This window comes from Ixodes scapularis, unplaced genomic scaffold (genome assembly GCF_016920785.2).
Source record: "Ixodes scapularis isolate PalLabHiFi unplaced genomic scaffold, ASM1692078v2 PGA_scaffold0__279_contigs__length_252992795, whole genome shotgun sequence".
In the NCBI taxonomy this organism is placed as follows: Eukaryota; Metazoa; Arthropoda; class Arachnida; order Ixodida; family Ixodidae; genus Ixodes; species Ixodes scapularis.
Window position 1 is genome coordinate 61,665,100 of NW_024609835.1, and position 24,103 is coordinate 61,689,202.

The 24,103-nt window shown below is 46.7% G+C and overlaps 1 protein-coding gene across 3 annotated transcripts in view; it reads left to right on the forward strand.

Annotated features, from left to right (window-relative positions):
* The window catches only part of LOC8041089, a 289,123-nt gene that overhangs the window by 239,449 nt on the left and 25,571 nt on the right, over positions 1–24,103 (forward strand). For all 3 annotated transcript variants that reach the window (XM_040209813.3, XM_029987103.4, XM_029987102.4), the window contains 7 exons: positions 3,362–3,580; positions 11,843–11,920; positions 14,002–14,080; positions 15,680–15,829; positions 17,717–17,819; positions 19,968–20,112; positions 23,204–23,391. In XM_040209813.3, the coding sequence (XP_040065747.2) occupies positions 3,362–3,580; positions 11,843–11,920; positions 14,002–14,080; positions 15,680–15,829; positions 17,717–17,819; positions 19,968–20,112; positions 23,204–23,391 (962 nt within the window). The remainder of the gene's footprint in view (positions 1–3,361; positions 3,581–11,842; positions 11,921–14,001; positions 14,081–15,679; positions 15,830–17,716; positions 17,820–19,967; positions 20,113–23,203; positions 23,392–24,103) is intronic.

Here is a 24,103-nt window from a genome sequence, read left to right on the forward strand (position 1 = left end):
GAGATTTCATTACCTTTTCGTGTAGAAATTAATAAACCGAAATAAAAACGGATGCTTATTCGGCGTACAGTGAACGTTTAAGAAATGTAAAAGCTTTTTTGGGGGCAAAGTAAGAAAAGTAACTTCATGATCCCTTTAAGGTAACACGAACAATATCACGAGTAACTGAGCAACAGCAAGAAAAGTGAACACTGGGTAACGCGCGAGCCACTTTTATTTATTTTATTTGCGGTAATAGATATCGCGAAATCTCAATAATGTGTATGTTTGCTGTGTTACTGATTTTGTATTTCTACTTAGCGGCGCATGTGTGTGTGTCTGTGTGTGTTTGTTTGTGTTTTAAGTAATTTTGCTGAGAGAGCCAATGCCAGTGGGCGTCTGGTGTCTCAGCCGCTAGATGAGAAATTTCGCCAGTGCAGTACATCCGCTAGCCTGGGTGGGGTCTTTAACGTGCACCACGCAGTAGTGACACACGACCGCACGCCGGTACGATGTTCATTTCGATCGAAACAGGAAGGAATTTAAACAGAGAATGTTGAAGCGTTCACACTGCCGCGTGTTGCGCGAAGGAAACAAAGAAAAAATGCAGATTTGAGAAAACCCATTTCTGATGTGCGTGATGAGTGAGCGTGCGATATCGCGAGACGAGTCCTTTTACGTGTGTCCCGCGGTCCTCGCAAAGTCCCCTCGCAGTAGGCGCTCTCGCCGCAGCGCGCCCCTGGATTGGTGTCACACCTTGTTCGTTGTCGCTTCTCGCCCTGGGCAAGAAAAAGAGAATAGCGTTATTGCTCGGGAATGCTGCTGTCGTTGTTCTCGCTCCGCTAGAGACAGTTGGACACTGGCCCTGCGTGTTGGGGCCGGCCACGCTCTATAGGGCCGGGAACTGTTATTATTATTAGTCATTGTTCCCCGGTGGCAGTATTTTTCTTCCTTTTTTTTTTTTTCTTCGGTAGGCGTAACCGGCAGAAATGGGGCGAAAAAGCCGTAACAAAAGCCGAAGACCGGAGCGGCTCTGAAACGTGACGCCGTAGGGTTGAAAAGGCGGCAAATTTTGCAGCAGTCACATGCGTTTAAAACCGACGACACCAAGGACAAGGTGGATTTTTAAAAAAATAATAAGGTTGGGGCGGCTAGGGTGTCCATGTTTGTCTCGATCGTGTTCTTGAGTCAATGTCCAGAAATTGATACTTGTTTAATTTTGTAAACCAGTTTCTCCTTTTTTTTTTGTTTTATAACCGTGTGTCCGTGTTTTTTTTTTTTTTTTTTCGGATTCGGGGGTTGATAGTTAGGGTTGATGTACTATGTTAGTAGTAGTAACCTGTTAATATTTCGTAAGATTTCTATTACTCGGCACAGCCTTTCGATAATGTCATCATCTGTTTGGTCGCTACAAAGGAGTCACTTTTTTGTCCAACCCGTGCATGTATGTTTCGTTTTAGGATAACCTGAAACTAAAGGTACATGTTTTTACGCCAAACATACATACTGCCGCAAATATTAAAAAAAAAAGTAAGAAAACCAGAGCCCCCCTATACAGGTATCCATTTCAAATCCCGACTCTTCAAACGAAACAACGTATCGGCGAGTGCTATCCGCTCACAACATGATTCCACTGCAGTCTGCGTGAGGTCTCGTCAACGCATCCGCCCTCGCGAGTCGCGTAGAAAGAGCCTGTCGAAACTGTGACGGGGAAGCCAGGGAACGACCGTCATGTGCGCCTGTTTCCGCCGGCTGTCTGCGAACTTATTCACCTTCGACGGTGAGTAGGCTGTTGGCGAAGAGTTGTTTTGGTGGCTCCCTCATCGACAATTTCGATAATGTGTGTAAAAAGGAGAAGCTTCCCCCGTCCGGCAGTAAAAGTTGACAGTCTGACATTCCGCTTTACCCCATTAATGGGGGTAGGATTCATCGTACTCAAGACATCATAGTGCGTCTTTGGCCAATCCTGGAAGGCCGACCGCAGCGACGCTTTTGGTCACGCACGTCGTCAATAGGGAATATTTAGAGTCGCTGGGTCTTGGGAAAGTAGCGCCAAGCTCCCCGTATGGTCGCCAGTTTGGTCCGTCGAATGAGCAGTCTCTCAACAGTATACAACCCCAGCAAAGCTACCGGTGCGAGAGCGTAGCTCCATCGATAATTTTCTTTGCGCGAGAACGCGTGCAAATGATGTTCGAGATCAAACCCCATGCTCGCGTCGGCAGCGTTGTATACACTATGTATGAAACAGATTATAGTGAAACTATCCAAATTCCTGGAAACAGGTTGCTCTATAGCGACATTTCTTGTACACCGAGATTTTGTTATGCACACAAGTGCACATCTTCGCACTAACCACCGCATGCGGCGTCGGTGCTTGGAGGCATTGAGAAATATTTCCGTATTGAAAGACGCACGAAGAGCAATATTGTTAATCAGGGATCTGTAATATTAAGCATGATTGATAAGTCGATTGCATAGATAGTGGCAAAGACGCTTACATTGGCGAGAAATGCTTTCAGTACGATGAAGCTCCATAGCGATATTGGCTCGAATGATTCAGAACGACCCTTTCGTATCTTTCAAGATTCGAAAGGACTGAAAGGATGACTGCCATGGCAACAGAGACGGATCAGCCAACTAACCGCCTTGCTAGGTTTGGTCGTCTCTATGGTAATATCTGTTTGTGTCTAGGCGGGGAAGACGATGGCTCTACTTCCGTGGGATCCAGGGACTTCAGATATATTCACAAACTGCCATAGCTTAGTCCGCGGCTGCTGAACGCGTGCTTACTGTTAGCTACCGCAGTTCTCTTTCAACGTGCATTCCACACCATCGAGATTGCCGATCTCGGCAGCCCATGAATGTGAGCTCGTTTAGAGCATGCGCAATGAACGGTGCACTCAGATATCGCGTCCAGCGAATACCGGATTCCTACCGCGTTTTTATGGGTCTGCAGCCCGCGTCGTCTCTTCGCTCGGCGAACGTGATTGCCAGTCTTTGGGGGACGTAGCTTTCGGTCGATCGTTTTCGAGCGCATTCAAGGGTGTGTTTTTCTTTCTGTTGCCGTGCTTGAGATGGGAGGCTACACCTATGAATAACGAGGCCATCATGCTGCAGTTTGTACGGCACCTATCCTAAGGTCAGCGCGGGGTGCTGGATGGACCCGAGTGCTGCTGCGTCAGCGTTCGGCCGGGACTCGTGTCCTCTACGATTGGACACGAGTCCGAGCCGAACGATGGAGCGGTACACGCGTCCAATCCGTGGCCCGCGTCCGGTGGGTGATGTGGGAAATCCAGCGGTACGGCCTTGCCGTCCTATAGCAACTGTTGCGTGAAGGTGTCTCGAAACTGACGGTCCTCCTGGTTGTTGTTGGGGTTCTCAGGCGGTGCTCCGGCAGCTGCTGTCGGAGTACCTGGAGCGGTTCTCGTGCCTGGTGGGCAACCTGGTGAGCTGCGGCTCGGTGCTCAACTGGCTTGAGCTCGACAACCGGGGCAACCGGCTGCTGGTCACCGACGAGTCGGCCATCAACACGCCCGCCGTGGCCGCCGCCTACGTCACCAGGAGCTACCAGGCGCAGGCCCCGGACGAGATCTCCTTCCAGGTGGGTGGCACCGCGTGTCCGTACACTCCTCAGCCTTTTTTTTTTTTTTTTTTTTTTTTCCGCAGCGCGGAGTTTTTGTGAGAATTTGAGCTGCCAGGTTTTCGTCAGTGCTGGCAAATGCTCTGCAGGATGGTTTGCGTGCACGAGCACTCGTGCGTAGAAAGCGCTTTTGATAACCACGCGCTCGCGCCCAAGCCTTTGGCCAGCACTAAAGGGGACCATGAAATGATTTTTTTAACTTTTTCCTCCTTAGTTCTCAACTTAAAAGCGAAAAGAGAAATCACGTGGTCGTGACGTAGTATCTCTCCGGAATGCGAATACTCCAAGTTTCCACTTGCTTTTTAGGCACAACATGGAACTTGTCATTCGCAAGTGATAATAAGTGCCGTTACGGAACACATTGGCCACGAACGCGAACCTAAATATTCGTCAACGGATTGATTGTTGACGAGCGCAAACGTCCGAGTGGTGGCTCTTGTCTAATGCGTGAGCTGGGTTCAGCCGACGTGCTTGGGCACCGCGGACATCGCAGTGAAAAGGCGGAGAGCTTTCGAAGGAAAGGATCGAGGTAAGAAATAGTCCACTATATTTTCAAATTTTCGTACCGAAAAGCAGGCTTTTGGCCTTCTACCCTCGTGAACTATAGCTTTCGTTTTGCGCACTAAACGATACGCGATTAGTAAAATCACAATAAAAAATCATTTATCCCACTACGAAATTCATTTCATGGTCCCTTTAGTATGAGTTCAGACTGATGGACACGAAGTTGAGTTGTTATGAGTAATAGACTCTTCGACACGAAGTCGGGAGGGAAGCTTGCCGGAAGCGCTGATTAAACGCCTGCACCGGTGACTGTTGCATCAACCCGCTCCAAATACAGTTGCTGGACTCGCCTTTACTCAGATGCGCGTTTGGCGTTTACAAACAGGTGCGACGCAATGTTCTTTTGTTTTTTTGCTTTTTAAATTAGCCAACTTCTGTCAAGAAAATATTACCTATTGTTTTGCGTAATGCTGCATAAAGAGGTACACTTGTTGCTTTATCGTGACATGTGTCAGGGTGATTGCTCTGTTGTGCATACATGCACAGCGCGTTTCCTTGCGTTGTATCAGTTATTAGCAACTCTGTAAGACCGTTGTTGGTATCATGAAGAGCGAATTACAAACAGGCTTGGTCCGCCTCTAGCGTCAACGCGTATAGCCTCAGGTGTTGTTTTAAAGCCCCATGCCTCCAACTGCGTGATTGAAACCCTTGCCGAGATGAAATAAAATACTTAAATGCCACGGACTCGCTAAAAATATGGGAGCACTGACATACACTCCCTCTTGTTCGAAGATTTCGTGACTCCGAAGGAGAGAGAAACGGGGAGAGGGTGCAGGGAACAAGAAAGAAATGTATACATGAGTGGCAATTTGCCATTGGCTACGCCTAAAAGGCACTCTATACGCCGAGTGTGGAAGGCACATTTAAATTAATCGCAGCAGGTCTATACGCTGAACCCGGTGGGAATTTTGTTTAGCACAGAGGATGGACTACGCGTTGTTGCGGTCATGACCCCGATGCCTTGGGTGTTGCCCGCGGTCCCTCGTAAACACCCCGTACTCGCCGGGACCCCGAAGATTGCCCGCCGTGTGCGATGAACGGGCGTGTGTTGGCCGTCCGTGTAACCCTGCCTGGGGAACTCCCGACGTCGTGCTGCAAGCGGGGACGCGTCTCGCCCGGTTTACGCCCCAACGCGCAGCTTTCTTTTGTCGTAGAAGGGTTAAGAGAGACTCTCGTGCGGCTGCTCGAAATAGCGCCCACTTTCCTACCTGTTTCTGTTCTTTTTTATTATTTGTTTCCGCGCGTTCTTTGCTCTTCATTAGTTCCTGCGCGTGTTGGGGATGGAGGGTGGCGGTTGATGTAGCATCCACGTTGTAAACCTCATTTTAGCCGGAGTCGTCTGGTTCGGCTATAGGCCTCCGGTGTAAACGAAAGCGGAGGGTTGTTTCGTCGCCTGTGTACGCGTGCGGGCTCAATACGAAACGGGAGCAGAGATGAACTCGGGCGAGTTTTTCGGGCGCTGGCGGCTTCGCTCTGGAACGGGGTCGGATGAGTGGTTTCTTCTTGCGGTGCTCTACCGACAACCTCCCTTTCACCTACTAGGGCAAGTAAGAAAAGAAAGCGAAAAAGGGAAGCTTAATTGGTTTTGCCGTCTCATCGTGGACGAGTGGTGGAGATTGCTCGTCTTCTGGCGGGGGGGGAGGGGGGGGGGGGGGGGGGGGGGGAGAAGGCAGGCCGAGGGTGATTCCCACGCGGTCCTGCCAAAGCGGTTCGGTTCGTGCCGTCTCCTGCCATTTTTGGTCCTGAAAACGTTCTGGGTCATCGTCTCGGCTGAAACTCTCGAGCGCCTTGCGGGAAGTATGGGACGGTATATCGGCGTCGTCCGGCGCTGGAACTTCGGTTCTGCGGATTACCTGCGCGGGATCAGTTGAACAGGTGAGGGCTTGGTTACGGAGACACACCGGTTCTGAATCGCGAATTGTCTAAGTACGATGCAGGATTGAGAACGGGTCGCAGCAACACCTCCTAGGTGAGACCGTAGGGCTGGATTGTGAGGTCATTCCGTTCAGAGTGTCCCATGCGTCCGTGGTCTAACGTCGATGAAGGCAGGAAACGATCTGCTGGTCGGTGGACGAATCGGAGCTCCCCCTTTTCGGATCGGGTAGCTGCTTGTGCGAACCCGTCCACGATTGTGACAACAGCGTATTCTGTTGGCCCCGAGTTTACATTTGTATTAGCTTCGACCGGGCAGAGACGGAAGCGTGTCGGAGTCAGAAATCAATGGAGTGTTGCAAATCGAGTCCCAACGTTGTATTGTTCTTTGTCTCGCTCTGCTGGCTTCATTTATACGCGCTATACCATTGCATTGATGAGATGCGTTGCCACAACTGCCCGCGAACAATGCTGCAACCTGCGGGAAAACTGCGCAGTCGTCGACGCCTCTGCACCTCCCGGCGGTACACCTCGATGTCGGTCTCTGAAATATTATTATTGGAGTGGTCCTGGCCTTCGATTCGAGTGTTACCTTTTGACCCTGGTTTGCGTGCTTGTGGAGCGTTTGAGGCGGATTCGTATTGGAGCACAAGAGTGGTTCGCGAGACGCCGGCGCGAGCTTCCGTTCCAAGCTTCGCCAATGCGGCGACGACTGGCGAGGGATTACGCCTGCTGTTCCGGATTTTGCGGTTGACGCCGTGCGCGTGGCTCTGGCCAGCAGCGTCGCGACGGTACGCAGGTAACGGTTCTCCTATCGTATACGACTCATCTTGTTACGTTTGGCGTTACGTGTCCTGAACGTTTCAGGGACACGTTACACCTGTCTCGCACGCTTCGAAGAGAGATTGTCCGAGGCGGCAGCGGCAGAACAACGGAATTGTAGTGCCTGTCATTCGTGGTGCCTTCCGCTGATAGAGGTGTTCTCCGATTTTGGGTATTGCCACTCATCAAATACGACATTCTTACCGGAACCCTTGAATTGTGAATCTTTAAAGCCTGTAGCTTTCTACGCTTTAGATGACAATGTCGTGCTACTAATCGCTTGAAGAAAAAAAAAAAAAAAACATTACGTTACGCATCTGCTAAAAAGAAAAGTTTTAAAGTTACAGCGAGATGCGAAGCCGACAGAAAATGCAGAATGACTGGCATGGACAGCATTGCAAACGGCCTCACTGGGTGAACGCTGAAGAAACTCAAGCTTCTATAGGCCATATCACACCCGAAAATAGCTTAAAAGTTATAACTTATGTCCTTCCGGAGCTGAGTAGCAATGGGACATGACCTTGCTGATTTTGACAAGCAATTGGACTGCGTAACTACCCGCTCGTTCGATCTGCACAGCACTCTAGGAGAGTAGCACACCATCAGAATCCAGGACAGATGGCATGTCGTTCAGTCCGACGCATGCAACGAGCCCACTGCTTCCCGAAATGGCAGTCGCATCCTGAAAGAGCCCGCGGGACGCAGAGGTTGGGGAAGGGGGCTCTTTTATGGCGTCTACGGATATCGAAATCGTTCCGACGGATCGGTCGATCCCCAAAGGGGGTGGCTGACGTCAGGCCGTATATCTCGGAGATGCCTTTCCGTGCCTCCGCAAGACGTTGGTTCATTCCAGGGGTGGCCAGACGGGCATATATATGCAAAGAGCTATAAAAAGAACCGTTTTAAGTGAAGGGCTGCAGTAAAATATGGTGGCAGTTCTTTTCATTTCGCTTTCAGAGCAGGTTCCACTCACAAGGGGATTGTTTATTATATATTTATAGTGCAAGCACTAGTGCAAACAAGATGGTCGTCAGAGGACAAGAATTCGGCACACATCGGCCTTCATGCTTGGCAGCTGCTGTACAAGTGAGCGTGCAGGCTGCATTGTTAACCAAGACTGATGTGGTTTGAAGGGGAGTATTACCGGCTTCGGGGGGCGACGGGAGAGCTTCCCCTGAGATGAGACGGGTGATGAGACAGGGTCGCCGTTCTGCCACCGCCATGTCCTTGCGTACTGCGCGAATAACGGCGCGGTGTGTCCATCCTTGTGATAGCGGTACCTTCTGCTGCGTTTAGTTGTTTTGCCACCAATTATTACGTACGCCATTACAGCTTTAGGAAAAGCGGAGATGTGTGTCCGGCAGCCCTCCATTCGATGTCGAATTCGTGAAAGCTTTCTGGGCCTCTACGTTCATATACTTCTCCCAAGATCTGTTGACTGCATTAGACCACGACCAAGCATTATCATCGTCCGATCGCATATCTGCGGCACAAAGAACCATTTAATGACATACAAATTTTATACGGATAACATTGCGTAACTTGTAAAAAGAGAACTGAATTCACAACATGATGTCACATGCTTTGTATCTCCAAGAAGTGCTCTTGAAGAGAATATGTACCCATGGTAGAAAAATTTAACAAAATGTATATTTACGCTTAAAAAATACGTAACATCAAAAAGTATCAGCAACTGTAAAAAAAAAAAAAGGCTAAAACTAGTTGCACCGTGAAGGTCGCACGATGAATTGCATGACCGCTTGTTACAAGCCGTCCTCTCCCAAGTGACTGGGTAGCGGAGTAGGTTCCAAACAAAAGAAAACAATCTTAGGTAGCGGAGTCGGTCCGGGAAATATTGTCACTTCGGCGATATAAGAAACAAAAACTAAAACTCTAATATAAGGCGGTTAACACAAAAGAGACAATGGGAGTCCTCTGTTTGGCTACATGATCGCGGCTTTTACAGTACACTGTACACAACTCATAACTATTAGTTGTGTACAGTGTTGTCGTCACTCTTCCGCTCCTGTGTAACCGGACGGCTACACAGGAGTAGGGCATCGTGCAAGAGCGCGAGTCAGTTGCTTCGGTGCCACGAGAATTCCGCAAACCCGTGAACAAACAAGAAAACAGTCAACACGTCGGGCGACTGAGTCAATAGTATGACGGGTCGACGGATGAAAATGAGCACTATGCAGCGACTGAAGGACGGCTCGAAAAGTCAGTAGAGCAGCCTACGAGGGAAGCGCGGCCGGCCGCGGCGGGGTCCCCCATCCGGACCCTTTGTGACGTCGGCTGACGGGCTTCCTCCTCTCTCCCCTTTCCTTCGACTTCGGAGGGACGTGGCTTCAGCGGTACTTTGAAGGCACTTTTCCGGTTAATCCGCGCATAATATGACCAAGCGGATACGATATTCCCGATGGCTGAAGTCTATAATGAACTAGGCTCGGGTGTCTTTTCTTGTATTTAAAACCGCTTCAGCTTCCCTTTAAACCGAAAGAACGCTTTATTTAGGGGCGGGGGCAGCCAAGGAAGTTTGAGAGCTCGGGGGGGTTCCTTCCTGGGAGCCCAGTTGAGGTTTTCATTCTGATGTCACGGAGCTGCGGACATTGTAACGTCAGGGCAGCGGGCCCACGCAGCCAGTCGTATCATTATTATCCTAATTGTCGACGGGCGCAGCCGCACTTCGGAGCCCTTTGTTCGTCTGGTGACCCGACAGGACGCCGCCGGATCCGACGGAGCGGAGAGCGCCCGCGCGAGAGGAACTCGCGCGCGCTTCGGCCGAACGCCCTTTCATTGTTTGTTCCTTCCCGAGTCTCGTTGCGATTTCTCTGTCGGCGTGGGGCTGTCTCAGACAACACATCGCGCCTGCTCGCTCGATCGGTCGCGTGGGTGCGGCGATGCAGCTCTGCAGGCGATACCGACTGCGCGGTGACCTCGTTGCTAATTTTCTGGCGGCGGGCGCGTTCGGCGCTGGCTTTCTTCCCTCGGCCAACGCGCATTCATTCACCCACCCGAAGAGCCAATCCTATTGTCGACGGGAAAGCGGGTTCCCCGGGGTTCTTCCTCGCTCGATCATTAGCGAGGAGACCCAATAATTATATTCCCTTTCAGCTCGCGACGAGCCGCAGCGGATGCTACGAGCCCTCCCTGACTCAATCCAGTGTTGTGAACTTTTCCCGTGGCTACACGTTTCGCGCCGCTCCCGACGTGACACTAGCGCGGCATTGGGTTGGCTTCGATGGCTCGTAGCGTCCTCTGCGGTCCATCGTGAGCTGAAACGGGGATGTCATTGTTGGAAAGAGATGCATTTTCCTTTGGTGGGCAGGGCGCGGCGACTCCGTCAACTCGAGTCCGTGGCTCGCGAAGCCGACAGCGTCCCCGCCACGCAGAGAGGGTCTCCCTGGAACGGGACAAGAGGAAGGAGGAGGGGGGGGGGGGGGGGGGGGGGGGGGTATGACGGGATGACGCCTGCGACGCCGGCCGGGTCGGGCTCCTTTGTGCATTCGGTCGTTGCCAAGACAATGCTCGATTTCGGAGTCCGTGTGCGTTGGTGGCGGTCGGCGGCGTTGTCTCAACTGCGCAATCTGGGTCAAGGCTTTTCCCCGCCGCTTTGCTCTGTCTTCGGAGACTGACTGTTGCACTTTTTCGAGCTTTCTTTATCTCGCGAGATGCGGAGGACCGTACCGTCCGTACTCTGGCCCGTTGCGGGTTCGCTTTCCCTCTGTTGTGATCGGCTGCTGCTGATATGTGCAGCCCCATAACTTTCTATGGGATGTGTTTGGTGCTAGGGTTTCGCAACAAAGTGTCCCCAAAAACGTGAAACGCAAAAGTGAAATACTTAATTTTTGGCTGAATCTAGCGGGAAAACTTAAATTAAATTCTCCCACTTAATTTAGCAGGAAAATCGTTTCCCACTAACCCAGCACACCTAAAAACATGTTGCACATTCATTTTGTGTGTAAACTCTTTACCAGTAGGATTAAGATACATTGATAGTTTTCTTATTGAAACTTCTTTATCCCATCACTCACAATGTGCTGAAATTGTCAGATTAGGAAGGTTTAAGTATAATCAGAATGGATTAATGCGATTTACAGTTTGCTAATAATTGCCCTGGTACAAAACATGAATGAGTAAAATCTGGTTCAGTCTGAAGTCGCTGGTTCAGTCAGAACTGTGCCCGGCTGTGCCTTCTAGAGTCGGTTGCTGTGCCACCCAACAGCTAATGTAAAATGGCTACATCTGTATTGTCATGATACATCCAAATTGACAAACAACATCAGGTTTCTGGGTTTTATTTTTAACTTCCCAGTGAAAAATGCTGTAAAACCCTGAATGTTCGTGAGCCCTTAATTTTCACAATTGAAAAATTTGTGAAGTTTTAAGGGCATGTGAAAATTTCGGTCTTTAAGAGTTTTAAATGCAGACGTGTGGAATTCGCCAAATTTAGTGGCCACGATTATGTCCTCTGTGACCGATTCACGAAAACTAGGGGCCGTGAAAATTAAGGGTTTTACAGTATTGTGTGTTTGAAGTTTTAAATTCTGGTATTTTTGGGCCAAAGAAATTTCCAATGGAATTGACTTTTGAGACCACTAATAGGCAATAAAATGTTTCAAGGTGCTGGAAACCCTGAGATGACAAAAAAAAAATTACAAGAGTTTTACAGTAGTATTCCCTTACTGAGAAAGAGGTTTAATCTTGGAATCGCCTTGGTTTCAATAGTTTTGTTAATGTTTAGCTTTTTTTTTATGTACAGAAGCCCCCTTAGTTCTTTGTAAGGTTGTTCTAAGATGTTCAGGGGTTAGTACTTGGCACATCTCTTCTGGCCAATTCTTTACTATAATGGGGGAAGTTTATTTTATTTAGTTTTCCTCTCTTTTTTAATTTTATTGTTCATATCATATTTCTGTTGTATTTCGTGCTGCTGATGTCTCACGCTCCTTGTCTGTTACTTTGCAGGTGGGAGATATGGTGTCTGTCATCGACATGCCTCCAGCCGATGAATCAACTTGGTGGCGAGGAAAGCGAGGCTTTGAGGTGGGCATGCCCTGGCACCTTTTGACCCCCTTTCTTACTTGCCTGATGCTGCAGCTTGCTTCGTAGCTACTGGCCGAAAATGGCTATGTATTATCACCGAGGTTTTGTGAATTCCAATGGTAAATTTTAAGAACCCTTGTTAAGGCAAACTCGTGTTTCAGACATGACACCGGACTCCTTATAGTCACTTGAGCCTCGTTTTGTACATCCTTGACAGTCAAGATAATTTTTTGTTAACACCTCCTATAGAATATGAACAGTTGGGAGAGTTGGTCAATATTCATGTCAGAAACAGCAGGAATGAAAACGAAGCAAAAGAACAGAACAGGTAGTGTTTGTCATATTTCGCATGTCAGTATCACCATACAATGTATTGGACCTCCGCGGGTCTGCCCAGAGCAGTAGTGATTTACGAGTTCCATTTTAAACAAAAGCTTTCAGTTGCTAGTCAGTCAGCACTTGGTCTTGTCCATTGTCATTTTCATGCTTTGTTCCTATTTGCGCTGGAGCCACTATGAACACATTCTAGGCTGGACCAGGGTGTAAGATAGACAGGTGGGAAAACGCCCATAGAAGCCTACCGCAGCGCCGTGACCGGATTGTGTACTTGTCTGCTTGCGGGTACGCCCGATTTGCGACAGATGGCGCTGCGGCGAGAGGAAAAAAATTGGAATCGGATTTGCATGGAACTTTATGGGAGAGTGCGCAAAATAGACCGAGAGCATGACAGTCCTCCATTAAAAATCCACGAGAAACCATCTCCGCCAGTTTAGCCGGTCGCTACCAGTCGCCCACCTGGAGTGAGAGTTTGCGGTGCTCCACATAGATGGCGCCACAGAAAAAGAGAAAACCAAGGGGGACACAATTCGGTCGCTCATTTGGCTCTTGTTTCCCCACCTGTCTATCTTACACCCTGGGCTGGACCTTTCTGACGACAGATCGGGACGTACCAGAGAGTGTGAAAATTTTGATTGCTGCCAGGAATTGAACCCTAGTCCTCATTATAAATCCAAACATGCTACCAATTCAGCTGGCTTGTGGAAGTTTAAGCTGAATGTCTTTGTAGGATTTTGCTCTACAATGGTGGTATTGGCCTCCCCAGAAAGCTGTTGCCAATTCATGCTGCACTATTATAAGCCATGCATTCCATTGACCAGTGCAAAATTGAGGCTTTGTGATGCACTCATTACATGAGTTTGGTGTGCCTTAATTTTTTCTCTTCATTTCTTGGTTTGAACACTGTTGCTTTTTCTTGATTACTTAGGGCTCCCTAGCTGGTAGCTTCTGAGACATTGGTTAAAAAGATGCTTGGGGTATGTGCAGAAAAATTATTCCTTAATGTATTGTGCATGTTTGATGTGTTTTTTTTTTTTATTATTAAAATGTATCCTGCTTACATTAATGTGGCGTCTGTTTGCTTCATTTCTTTCATAACATAAAAAGGTGAATTTTCGTCATGAAGATTGTGGACAGATGGAGGACGAATAGCATTTAAAATGTATTGGGTAGCACAAGCGGATTAAGATATATCGATAGTTTTCCTATTGAAACCTCTTTATCCCAACCATAGAAAGCTCGAACTGTCACATAATGTGCACTGAGCAGGTCAGTTTTACTGTGTAAAATTTTAAGGCATAGTACGCTTCCCTTATAAAAGGAGAACAACAAACTTGCCAAAGTCAGTGTCGGGGGCATTCACAGGCGAGTCAGTTAGCGATGCTATTAACTTGTGGTGCCACCTCTTGATAGGCACAGCAAGCGGACAACCCACCCTGTTGTCTGCTCACTACGAATATCATGGGATGGCATCACAAGTTAATATCGTTGCTAGCTTGGTCGTCTGCAGACGCATTCAATGTTGACTTTGGCAAGTTTGTTGCTCTCAATTTTTACAGGAAGAAAACTATACACTTTGAAATTTCAGACGGTAAAACTGACCTGCTCGGTGCACATTTGGTGAAAGTTTGAGCTTTTATGTGCAAGCGCCAATTTTTCCGCTCATTTCACAGCGTCAGATCTGCTTGTGCCACTCTATATATATTTGAAATGCATTCATCATGGTTATTTGCATTTATTTGCAGGTGGGGTTTTTCCCAAGTGAGTGTGTTCAAGTGATTGGAGACAAAATTCCTCACAACCTGAAGATTCCCACAAAGCCAGGTGAGACTTTATAGGTGCATTGATGGACTTATTACCCGATTCAATCTAAAATAGTGCCCTCTAGGCTACTGAACATTAATACTAATCTTCAATCTCGGTGGGTTATGGACCCAACTGACAAGCGTGTTGTTCATTCTTTTAATTTCTTCATCTCAGGATCTAAACTATTTTTAAAAGGAAGCTCCTGGAAGCTGCACAGTGGCTGGCTGTTTTTTATTTTTATTTTAACACATGCATGCGTGCGTGCATGCACACATGCACGCGCACACGCACACACACACACATATTTTAAATTTAGCCAAATTACTAGAAATCCGGTTACTTTTGCTTTGAAGGAAAAGTAGGGCATGGTTTATTTATGTCCATCATAAAGAGTTCATACCATATTTATTTGAAAATAGGTCGACCGTTTTATAAACAGACCTGTATATCAACTTTCCCGCAGAACCCACAAAGACCACTCATTAACACTTACGAAAGGAGCCGGTGAATGGCAAAGCAAAGATATTGTTTTGAATTGAAAAAAAAAAAAGTGATCCACAGAGATCTAATTTTTAATTTCGACGTTATCGGTGCCTTGTCATTTGCTGTGCATTTCTTTGTGTTGCAGAGAAGTACATGTGCAAGCATTGTTCATAAAGAGGTCGACTTATTTTCAAATAAACACGGTAGTTGGATTGTAGTTCATGTAAAATTGATTTTACAGCAAGTTTTTTCTTAAATCTTTTTCATTATTAAGTGTAATGAACTACTGATTGCTAATCTCGCGCATTCTAAATAAAGAAAAGATTTCTATAAAAGAAGGCCGATATATTGTTTTAGATCAAGCTTATTAAATCCACAAAAACTGTTGACAACTGAAACAGCTACCAGTAGGTAGAAAGGGTAAAAGCGCAGTCAAGCTGGTGAAGAACTTCCATCGTAAACCAGACACATCAAAATAAAAAAAAAAAACAGACAAAACAACAAGTCTCAAATGAGACTTGTTTGAGACTTGTTGTTTTGTCCGTTTTCTTATTTTGCCGTGTCTCCGGTTTACGATGGATGAAAAACTAGTAGGTAGTCAGAAACAAAACACAAGTGAATTAATAAAAATTTGTTTGCTTACAAAAACAAAACTGGAAATACAAATCATTTTGTTAGTATCTGCCGTTCTAAACATTGGTCTTTGAATGGAAAATTGTTGTGTATCTGAATTCTTGAAGCTGCATAGAAATGCCTTGGTCGTTTGTGCTAATAATAATTGGGTTGTGTGTGTGTTTATACAGCCGAGAACTTGGTCTGCCTCACAGGGGCGACGAGTCTCCCAGCTGTAGGTGAGAAATTTAGCCAGTGCGGTACAGCCGCTAGCCTGGGGTCTTTAACGTGCGTCACGCAGTAGTGATACACGACCGCACGCCGGTACGATGCTCATCCAGATCGAAACGGGCAGGGGTGGGGCTCGAACCCAGGATCCCTGGGTTCTGCAGCGCGAGCTTTCGCTCCACGTGCTCCGAGCTGGTGTGCGCTAGACCACTCGGCCACCGATCCCCCCTCGTTTGTGCTATTGTAACAGTGGGCTGTAATTTGTGTGCCATTTCTTTTCTTTCGTTGCTGCAGTGTTGCGGAAGCACGGCAAGCTGATTGCCTTCTTCCGGTCGTTCCTGCTGTCGCGGCCTTCGCGGAGAAAATTGAAGCAAAGCGGAATCTTGAGGGAGCGGGTTTTTGGCTGCGACCTTGCGGAGCACCTCACCAACTCCGGCAGAGACGGTACGTCCTTGATTTCTTAGACGATATTGTCGCGTGCGCGGTGGAGTTGGCAACGCACGTGGGTGCCTCGTGGAGGGACGATGTTCGAACCCCGCTTTGATCCAGTCGTTTTTTTTTATCAGCTGTGTCTATTCTGGAAAGTTATGGGCTGTTCCCGGCTGCCATCGTGTGTTCTGGTTCAGAACGCTCCAGAGAGTACCGCTACGAAGAGGGAAACAGCACCAAAAGTATGGAAGACAAAGAAACAAACAGAGAACTTTTCTTATTTTTACGCACTAATATACTTTTGGCGCTGTTTCCCTCTTCGTAACTATGCATAACCAACTCACCCAATTTTCAACGGAGAGAGTACCGCGTGTAGAAATGCGGTGGTAACGTACCGGTCCAGGAGAGTAACCCTTTCGTCGCCCACGCAAGATGCTGGTACCTTTTTCTTTTAGTTTGTCAACGCAGGTTTGCCTTATTTTAAGTTTTCACGTGAATCTGTGTTTCTGTCCATGACAATACACACCCTTCGACAGAAAAATGCGGGGTCTCTGGGCTGTGTATTGCAAACATGCACAGCCCAATAGAGAAAGAAAGCAGCTTGCAGAAGACAATTATTAAAATGGCCTGCATAGAGTTGTGAATTGATGACATGTTGAATGCAATGCAAAATAGAAATTCAAATGGGAACCTTCCAAAAGATACTGTTGCTTTATGTATTCTTCGGGTCATAATTTTTTTGCAGATTTACCGTAAAATATTGGGCAAGCGCCCACTCAAAATTTCGAGATTATCATGAAAAAATGGGGGATGGGTGCTTGTCTGGTCATCAGTTCCACTTATAAATGTACTGGGCATATTTTCTCAGACCTTACAAATTTGAGTATGGGCGCTTAATGTGGTATGGGCGGATGCACAGTATTCTACGGTAAGTGTAGGTTTAGTTTTTCGATTGACCATACCGAGAAATGGCAAACTAGAGCATTTTGAGGGAAGGGGAAAAAGAAATGGCACAATGTAAATAACGTAGGTGAGACACTCTTCCAACTTGCGAGAGGTTACTGGACCAGTTTATAGCAATATGCCCATTTGGGCTACAGCATTTCATTTCACTGTTAAAGGGAAGCTACGGAGCTTCTTGGAAAAAATGAGTTAGAAGTGAATTCTAGTGTATTTTTACCCCATGAACCCGAATACCCAAACCATTTGCTGCGTAAGTATTGTTAAACGCGAGAAAAACGCGAAAGACTGTCGCTGTCCGTGGCGTCATCGACGGCTCTTTTGGCTGCCCAAGGCTAGGGGGGCGAGGCTTCAGCCCTATTTTGAAATTGCTCTTGTGGCTCTCCGTCGCGTCGCATTGAAATATAATTTTGATATCTGCTATTCTAAAGGCCAAATGAACGCAATTCAAGCGTTTTTTCTCAAATGTAGAAGTGCCCCATCTTCCCTTTAAAGGGCCAATCTTGAAGGCAAGCACACTTCTTGTCAGATATGTTTTGTATGATGTGATAATTAAAAGTGCTTTTTTGTAAACAAAATCCTAAATGTAAAATTAAGAAATACAAAAGAAGTGAGCTTTCCTATTTTTGATGCTCCTGGCTCCAGCATTCATAGAAGTTAAAGTTAAAATGTAAAAAAGGTGTAGCAACAATACTACCTGCTTTATTTTTGTCATTCTGTCAGAGGTGTTAGCAGTACTTTGTTAGGGCCACCTACTTCTTCAGCAAGAAAGTAGTGTTGCGAATTTCATCCCAGTGTCTGTTACAGAGGTGTAAAGTGAGTATTAACATAATATTCATACTAAGCATTTACTCCTCTTAATGAAATTACTGGAATATTAGGGGCATTTGGATACTACTCATGCTGAGCCTACTGAGCTAATGATTTGCATTTTTATTTCAGTGCCTCTGGTGCTCACAAGTTGTGCCAAATTCATCGAGCAATACGGGATAGTGGATGGCATTTACAGATTATCTGGAGTCACCTCAAATATTCAAAAACTCAGGTGAATAAGTTTATACGGTTTTTCTCGTACCTTTGCTCGAACTGTTATCTCCAGGGTTGTGCGAATAGTGTATTTTGATTTCGAAGCGAATAGTGATTTTGGCCGAATATTTTCGAATCGAATATCGAATGCTTGCTGTTCGAAAATCTTGGTCGCAAAATGGCATGCAAGATAATTATTGCAGACGTGCAATTATTAAAGGGAAGCTACGGGAGCTTCTTCGAAAAAATGAGTTAGAAGTGAATTCTGGTGTATTTTTACCCCGTGAACCCGAATACCCAAACCATTTTCTGCATAAGTATTGTTAAACGCGAGAAAAACGCGAAAGACAGTCGCTGTCCGTGACGTCATCGACGAATCTTTTGGCTGCCCAAGGCTAGGGAGGCGGGGCTTCAGTCCCATTTTGAAATTGCTCGTATGGCTCTCCAGCGCGTCGCATTGAAATATAATTTTGATATCTGTTATTCTAAACGCCAAATGAACGCAATTCAAGCGTTTTTTCTCAAATGTAGAAGTGCCCCATCTTCCCTTTAAGTGGGCCGATTTGTGAGAAAGAGACCCTAATTAATTCACGTATGACTTATTTATTGGAATACAGGGTGCCAAGATTGGCAAGCATGGTGCAGACGTTGCTGGAGCTCATTGATCGGTTTCTTTTGCCCATTTTTAAACAAAGTTGATGAAATGATTTTGATGGTTCCCACCATAATATTTGTACCGTTTAATTTGCCGAACGTGTGAGTGTACTTGTGATTTTAGAAATTGTTTGTTATGTATTTTTAAACTGTAAACAAACACGCGACTTGAGGTTGCCAACACTTCGAAAAGCACGAACATTACAACTGCTCTCGAATCAAATACGAATAGCATAATATTCTAAACTACTATTCAAATATTCGCACAACACTAGTTATCTCCTTTTATGTTGCATGATTTTTTTTCAAAGAATTTTGAAATCTTAGCAGAAAAAGTTGTGACTTTCTACTTTTCCTGTTTGGATTTCCAGGCCTAAGCTCTAGTGCAAACCTTTTTGTGACTCTTTGTTTTTAATGTGAAAGCATTAACTGGGGGCCCCATGGAGCGAGCCGACGTCATCAGTTTGAAGTGCGAAAGCAGCACTTATTTACCCTGATCCCAAAGGTCCCACTGGCTGGCGTGCGGCAACGAGGCTCCTATTGGCCGCTGCGTGCATCTGTTTCAACGACTGCCGCCAAATGGCGCTGCATGTCCGTGCCGCCAGCGTGCCAATAAAACTAACCGCCACAACCCCGTGCCGCTACGGGCCCCACGCCAATTAAAACGGACACATTGGCACGTGCTCAGAGGCTTCTGCTCGTCTCGCCGCCGACGAACATGGCGCCGCCTCTAGCATCCACATCGTCGCCAATGCTTCCGACTCAACTAAAAAACAATACTCGCGCCACAAAACTCCGCTGTTCACTCCGCGGCGTTCCATTGGACATTCATGCTTACACATTCATAACTCATGAGAAGTGCTTAGGTGTCTTCCGACATTTTCTTGTATGGACCATATTTAGCTATTTGAGGGATTTGAACCTGGACAACATTTCTCTCAAACCCGCGAGAACATAGAGAGTGGGGTTAAACGAGGATCCTTTTGAATATGCAGTGCTATTGAAAATATCTAGCACATCTGAGAACACAGTCAGGCTAAGTTCAGGTGATCTTTGAAAAGGCATGCTTGCTACTCTCTGAACAGCTAACATTAAAATTTTTTTTATCAGGGACCATGATGTAAATTAATTTGAGACCAAGGAAGTAAAATGGGGGATTCAAAAGTGTAAAGGACACATAAAGAGAATCAGCGAATATCTGAATTGTCTGAAATTATTTTATATCATATTTAAAAATCGTTTTTATGAGGAATACTCTTTCTCTCCCTGACTTATGCTCTTGGTGCAAAGTTTCCTAGAAATCATGATTATGTTAGTTCACACGGCTTTGATAAAGTTTTTGTTTGTTATTCAATGAATTTTATACCTGCCCCTTTTTGTTCAACTCTACTGTACTACCTTGGGTTTGTTTTAAAAGCTGGGAGCCACTGTCATCTTGTCATTTCAAGAATTCATCTTGAAAGTGTCGAGGAGAAAGCATTTTGCAACTTTGCTTCTGCTTTATCCTTTTAAGAGTGACCTTCGACGAAGACCGTGTGCCTGATCTGAACGAAGAGGAAATTCGGCAGGACATCCACTGCGTGGCATCTCTACTCAAGATGTACTTCCGGGAGCTTCCCAACCCCCTACTTACCTACCAGCTCTACGATAAATTTGTGGTAAGCGCTGCTTTTCTTATTGAAAAAAAAAAAAACAAGGGAAAAACATGCAGGTATTCCCTTTAAAACTAACGGAACATATCTCACATTTCTTAATTATGGTAACATTTCTTAATGAATAATCCTTAATGGAGCAAAGCTTCCTTAGTTCCTCAGAAAGGTGCTTCTGGTTATTGTTGAGAAGTACTTCCATCATTCACACTTCACTTATCGTATTTTTGCGATTCTAAGCACCCCCCCCCCCCCCCATTTCAAACATAAACACCTGAAAAAAAGTTTGCATGCGAAAGTAAGCACCCCCCTCCCAACAAGAAATTTGTGATCGGAGACACCGGCATCGCCAAGCGCCGGATGAAGCTGCGTCGCGATTCTCGCTACGCACTCGGGCTGATCGGCAATGCCGATGAGACCCCTGTGTACATAGACATGCCAAGGACGTGCACCGTGAACCCAGTAGGCGCCCGAGCAGTGCGTACGACTGGCTATGAGAAGCAAAGGGTGACCGTAATGCTGTGCATCACAGCTGACGGTCGAAAACTTCCACCCTACATCATCCTCAAAACACTAGTCGCGAAAGCAACTAGTCAACGGTGGTGCAAACTGAAGGCAAGCGGGCTACTCTCGAGTCTTTATTTATTTCCCTTAGAAAATTTATTCTTTCATTTTGATTATATTAAATTCATATTTCTTGTGCAAATTTCGTATTTTCGGGGCATATTCCGAATCTAAGCACCCCCCCCCCCCCCCCCTTTGAACATCGCGGGTGTGAAAAAAAGGGAGTGTTTAGAATCGAGTAAATACGGTATACGCTGACGAGTGAAAATCTTTTTTTTTCTTTTTATTGTCCAAAATGCTTGGCGACTCAGTATTTCTGAAGTAAAAAAACAATTTCCAAAAGTCGAAATTGAAACTCCTGCGCAATCCGCGTCAGGCGAATCGCGTGGGAAGTTCAAATTCAGCTTTTGGAAATCGTTTTTTGACATCAGTGACATTTTGACCACAGTGACGTCAAAGATTGAGTAGTCCTGCATCTCGAGTTCCGCTCACACCTCCGCACCATACTGACCCAAAATGTAGTGTTCGCCTGCGTCCCTCGATCACACCCGCTTCTCCGTGCGTGCCGTCTATCGCTGTGAGCAGACGACGCTTTACTTCCGAGTTTGAAGTTCTTTTAGAGAGGAAGCTTTTCAGCAATGTCAAATTCTTTGGAACAGTGCGAGATTGAAGATAACGTGCAGTGGACTTTTGTGAGCGATGTGAGGGGTGACGTTGTGCCGGTTCTGCGTTAAAGGCTGCCTCGGCAGAGTCTCAACCGAAACTATGGTACACGGACACCAAACCCGGTTGTAGTGATCGTTTGGCAATTTCCTTTTCGAAGTCTGAGATGTCGTCGGGCACCTCAAAAAGAGAACTTCATCCGATGCCCCAACTCGCCGATCATCCCCAGTGCTAAATGTGCCGAGCGCCCGCATGTTTTTCAAAGGAGGGTAAAAAGCCAAGAGGCGTCATGCATTTGCAATTTTTTTCTTTCCTTTATTTGTTTGGCGGGTTATTTTCTGCCCAGGGAGCAGAGTTTGAAGTTGCATTATAAAAACACGTTTTACGAATGGCGTTAATAAATATTATAGAAATGTCACTTACAAAGCTTCTAAATTCCATAATCGATTACGTCACAAATAAAAAGAAGCGAGAAGGTGAGAAGAGGGAGAGAAAAGTGCCAAATAAAAAGGCGCACGCGCACATGGCAAAATTTGTTTTTGCGTTGTGGTATTTTTTTGTGTGCAATTATGATTACAACTTGCATTGTTTTAGACAACAAAGAATATGACCTTTGGGGTGTCAGTGCCCCTTTAAATAGTTCATGCCAAAGGAAGTAGTTCTTCAACCACTCCTGTTAACCCTGACATTTTGCAAGGGTTTCTTTTTATGCACTTCCAGTTTCTCTTTACATTCTTTTGAACAGAGCAAGTGTTGACTCCAGTTATTGCTGATCAGAATTACTGTATTTACTCGAATGTAACACGACCGCGATTGTAACGCGAGGGGTGACTATTTACAGCGCAAAAAAAAAGAACTCGAATGTAACGCGAGTTAAGTGAGGGGAAAAAAGTACCTTAAAAAGTACTACGACGTGGTCCGCGGAAGCCTTTTCGGCCGGGTTCACACTTGAAGAGCACTTCACGCTGGAGCCTCCACCCACGGATAGTCGATTCTGTCACATCTACCCGTCGAGCCGCGGCAGAGTTTCCGATTTCCTCAGCCATCATAATTGCACTTCTTTTAAAGCGGGCGTCGTACTGAGCTCGTCGCGTCGCCATTTGCTCGAGTCCAGTCGCGGAAGCACGTAGCAGAAGTTCACAAAACACGGACAACACGGGCACATGGGTACGGTAACCCTAACAGAAAGAGGAAGCGTTGTGAAGGTAACCCATAACCCTAACATGGGCGCAACGAGTTGCAAACAAGAATAGGATTGGATTGGCTGTTTCCAGCATGTATATGTTGCCAGCGCAAGATTGAAAGATCGCGAGATTTGTCGTAGCCATTTTAAAGAGCCTGCGCTGAGACACCGCCAAGGCAAATTTTGAGGCGTTTCGATTATAACGCGAACCCCCAAATTAGGTAAGGGAAATTTGAAAAAAAAACTCGCTTTACATTCGAGTAAATACGGTACTCTATCCACGGGCACATTGCAACACACTTGTAACGAACTTTAAAGTTCCGCAAAAAGTGTTTGTTTAATAAGAGCTTGTTATAAGGGAACTAGCACATACATACGGTAAGCCTTACATAAAACTTGTCATCTCCTCCAGATGTCCTTTTCATAATAGACGGTTGTTACAAGTGGATCGCACAATATTCGTTTGCCCAAAACGATGTACACTACCAAAGTCTAGCATGAGATGACATCTTATTAGCCAGATTTGAAGTTGAGAGAGAGAGAGAGAGAGAACATATCTGTTTATTGAGAGAAGTGCCATGGCGCACTCGTTAAGAAACATAGACCCCAAAGGGACAGGGACAGTGGGAGAGAGAATAAAGAAAAGTTAAGAGAATGTGTAATGACGGCCCCTGCTTTGTTTGCTTCCAGGCGGCCATGCAACTTCAGGGCAACAACAAGCTGCTGAAGATCCGCGAAGTGGTGAAGGAGCTGCCGCCCCCTCACTACCGCACCTTGGAGACCTTGGTGCGCCACCTGGCTGTCGTGTCCGCGCACGGTGACCGCACCGGCATGACTGCCAAGAACGTCGCCATCGTCTGGGCACCCAACCTGCTCAGGTGGGTTCTGGGGTAGCCAGTGGGTCCGTGGTGTCGCCCCCACTGCCCGTCGTTTGCCATTGCCCAGCTAACCCCCGCAGGGGGCACCTGTGAAAGCAGGTGTTTGGAGAGTGGCGTCTCCACGGACCCCGAGCCATGCGGGTTCGCCCGCCCACGTCTGGCTGTGCGTGGCTTTCCCGTGTCCGGGGAAAAGGGCATCCTGGTGGTTGAGCCGAGCCCGGGGTAGGTTTGGACCCTTCGGGGCCCCCCGGGCGAGGCAATGCACCACTTCGGCCCCCGCTTCCCATAGACGGGAGTCCTGGCTTGGCCCGACCAGGATGATTCAGCCTAGTCGCCACTTCTACTATCCCCTCCTTTCTTTCACCCTTGTCTTCTTCTTCTTTTCACTCTTCTCATTTCCCTTCTTTCCTTTTTCAACTCCTTTGGCGGCAAGGGCTAACCTTGGGTGGTGACAGATACTCTCGTCCAGATCCACACTTGATTATAGTTTCTGGGTAGCGCTAATAGAGTAATGCTTCCAGCAAAGCCATATTTGTTATGGGGTGTTACCTATTCCCTCGTTGGGCTCCGTGGTGGGCGGCGCGCCACAGATTCCGAACACTCCTTGCCCTCTTATGGCGCCCCTCTCTTCCAAACCCCGTTCGGGGCAAGCCGTTAAAAGGCGCTGCCCTGAACACAAGACTATTGAAAAAGAACCAGAGGTAGAAAACTT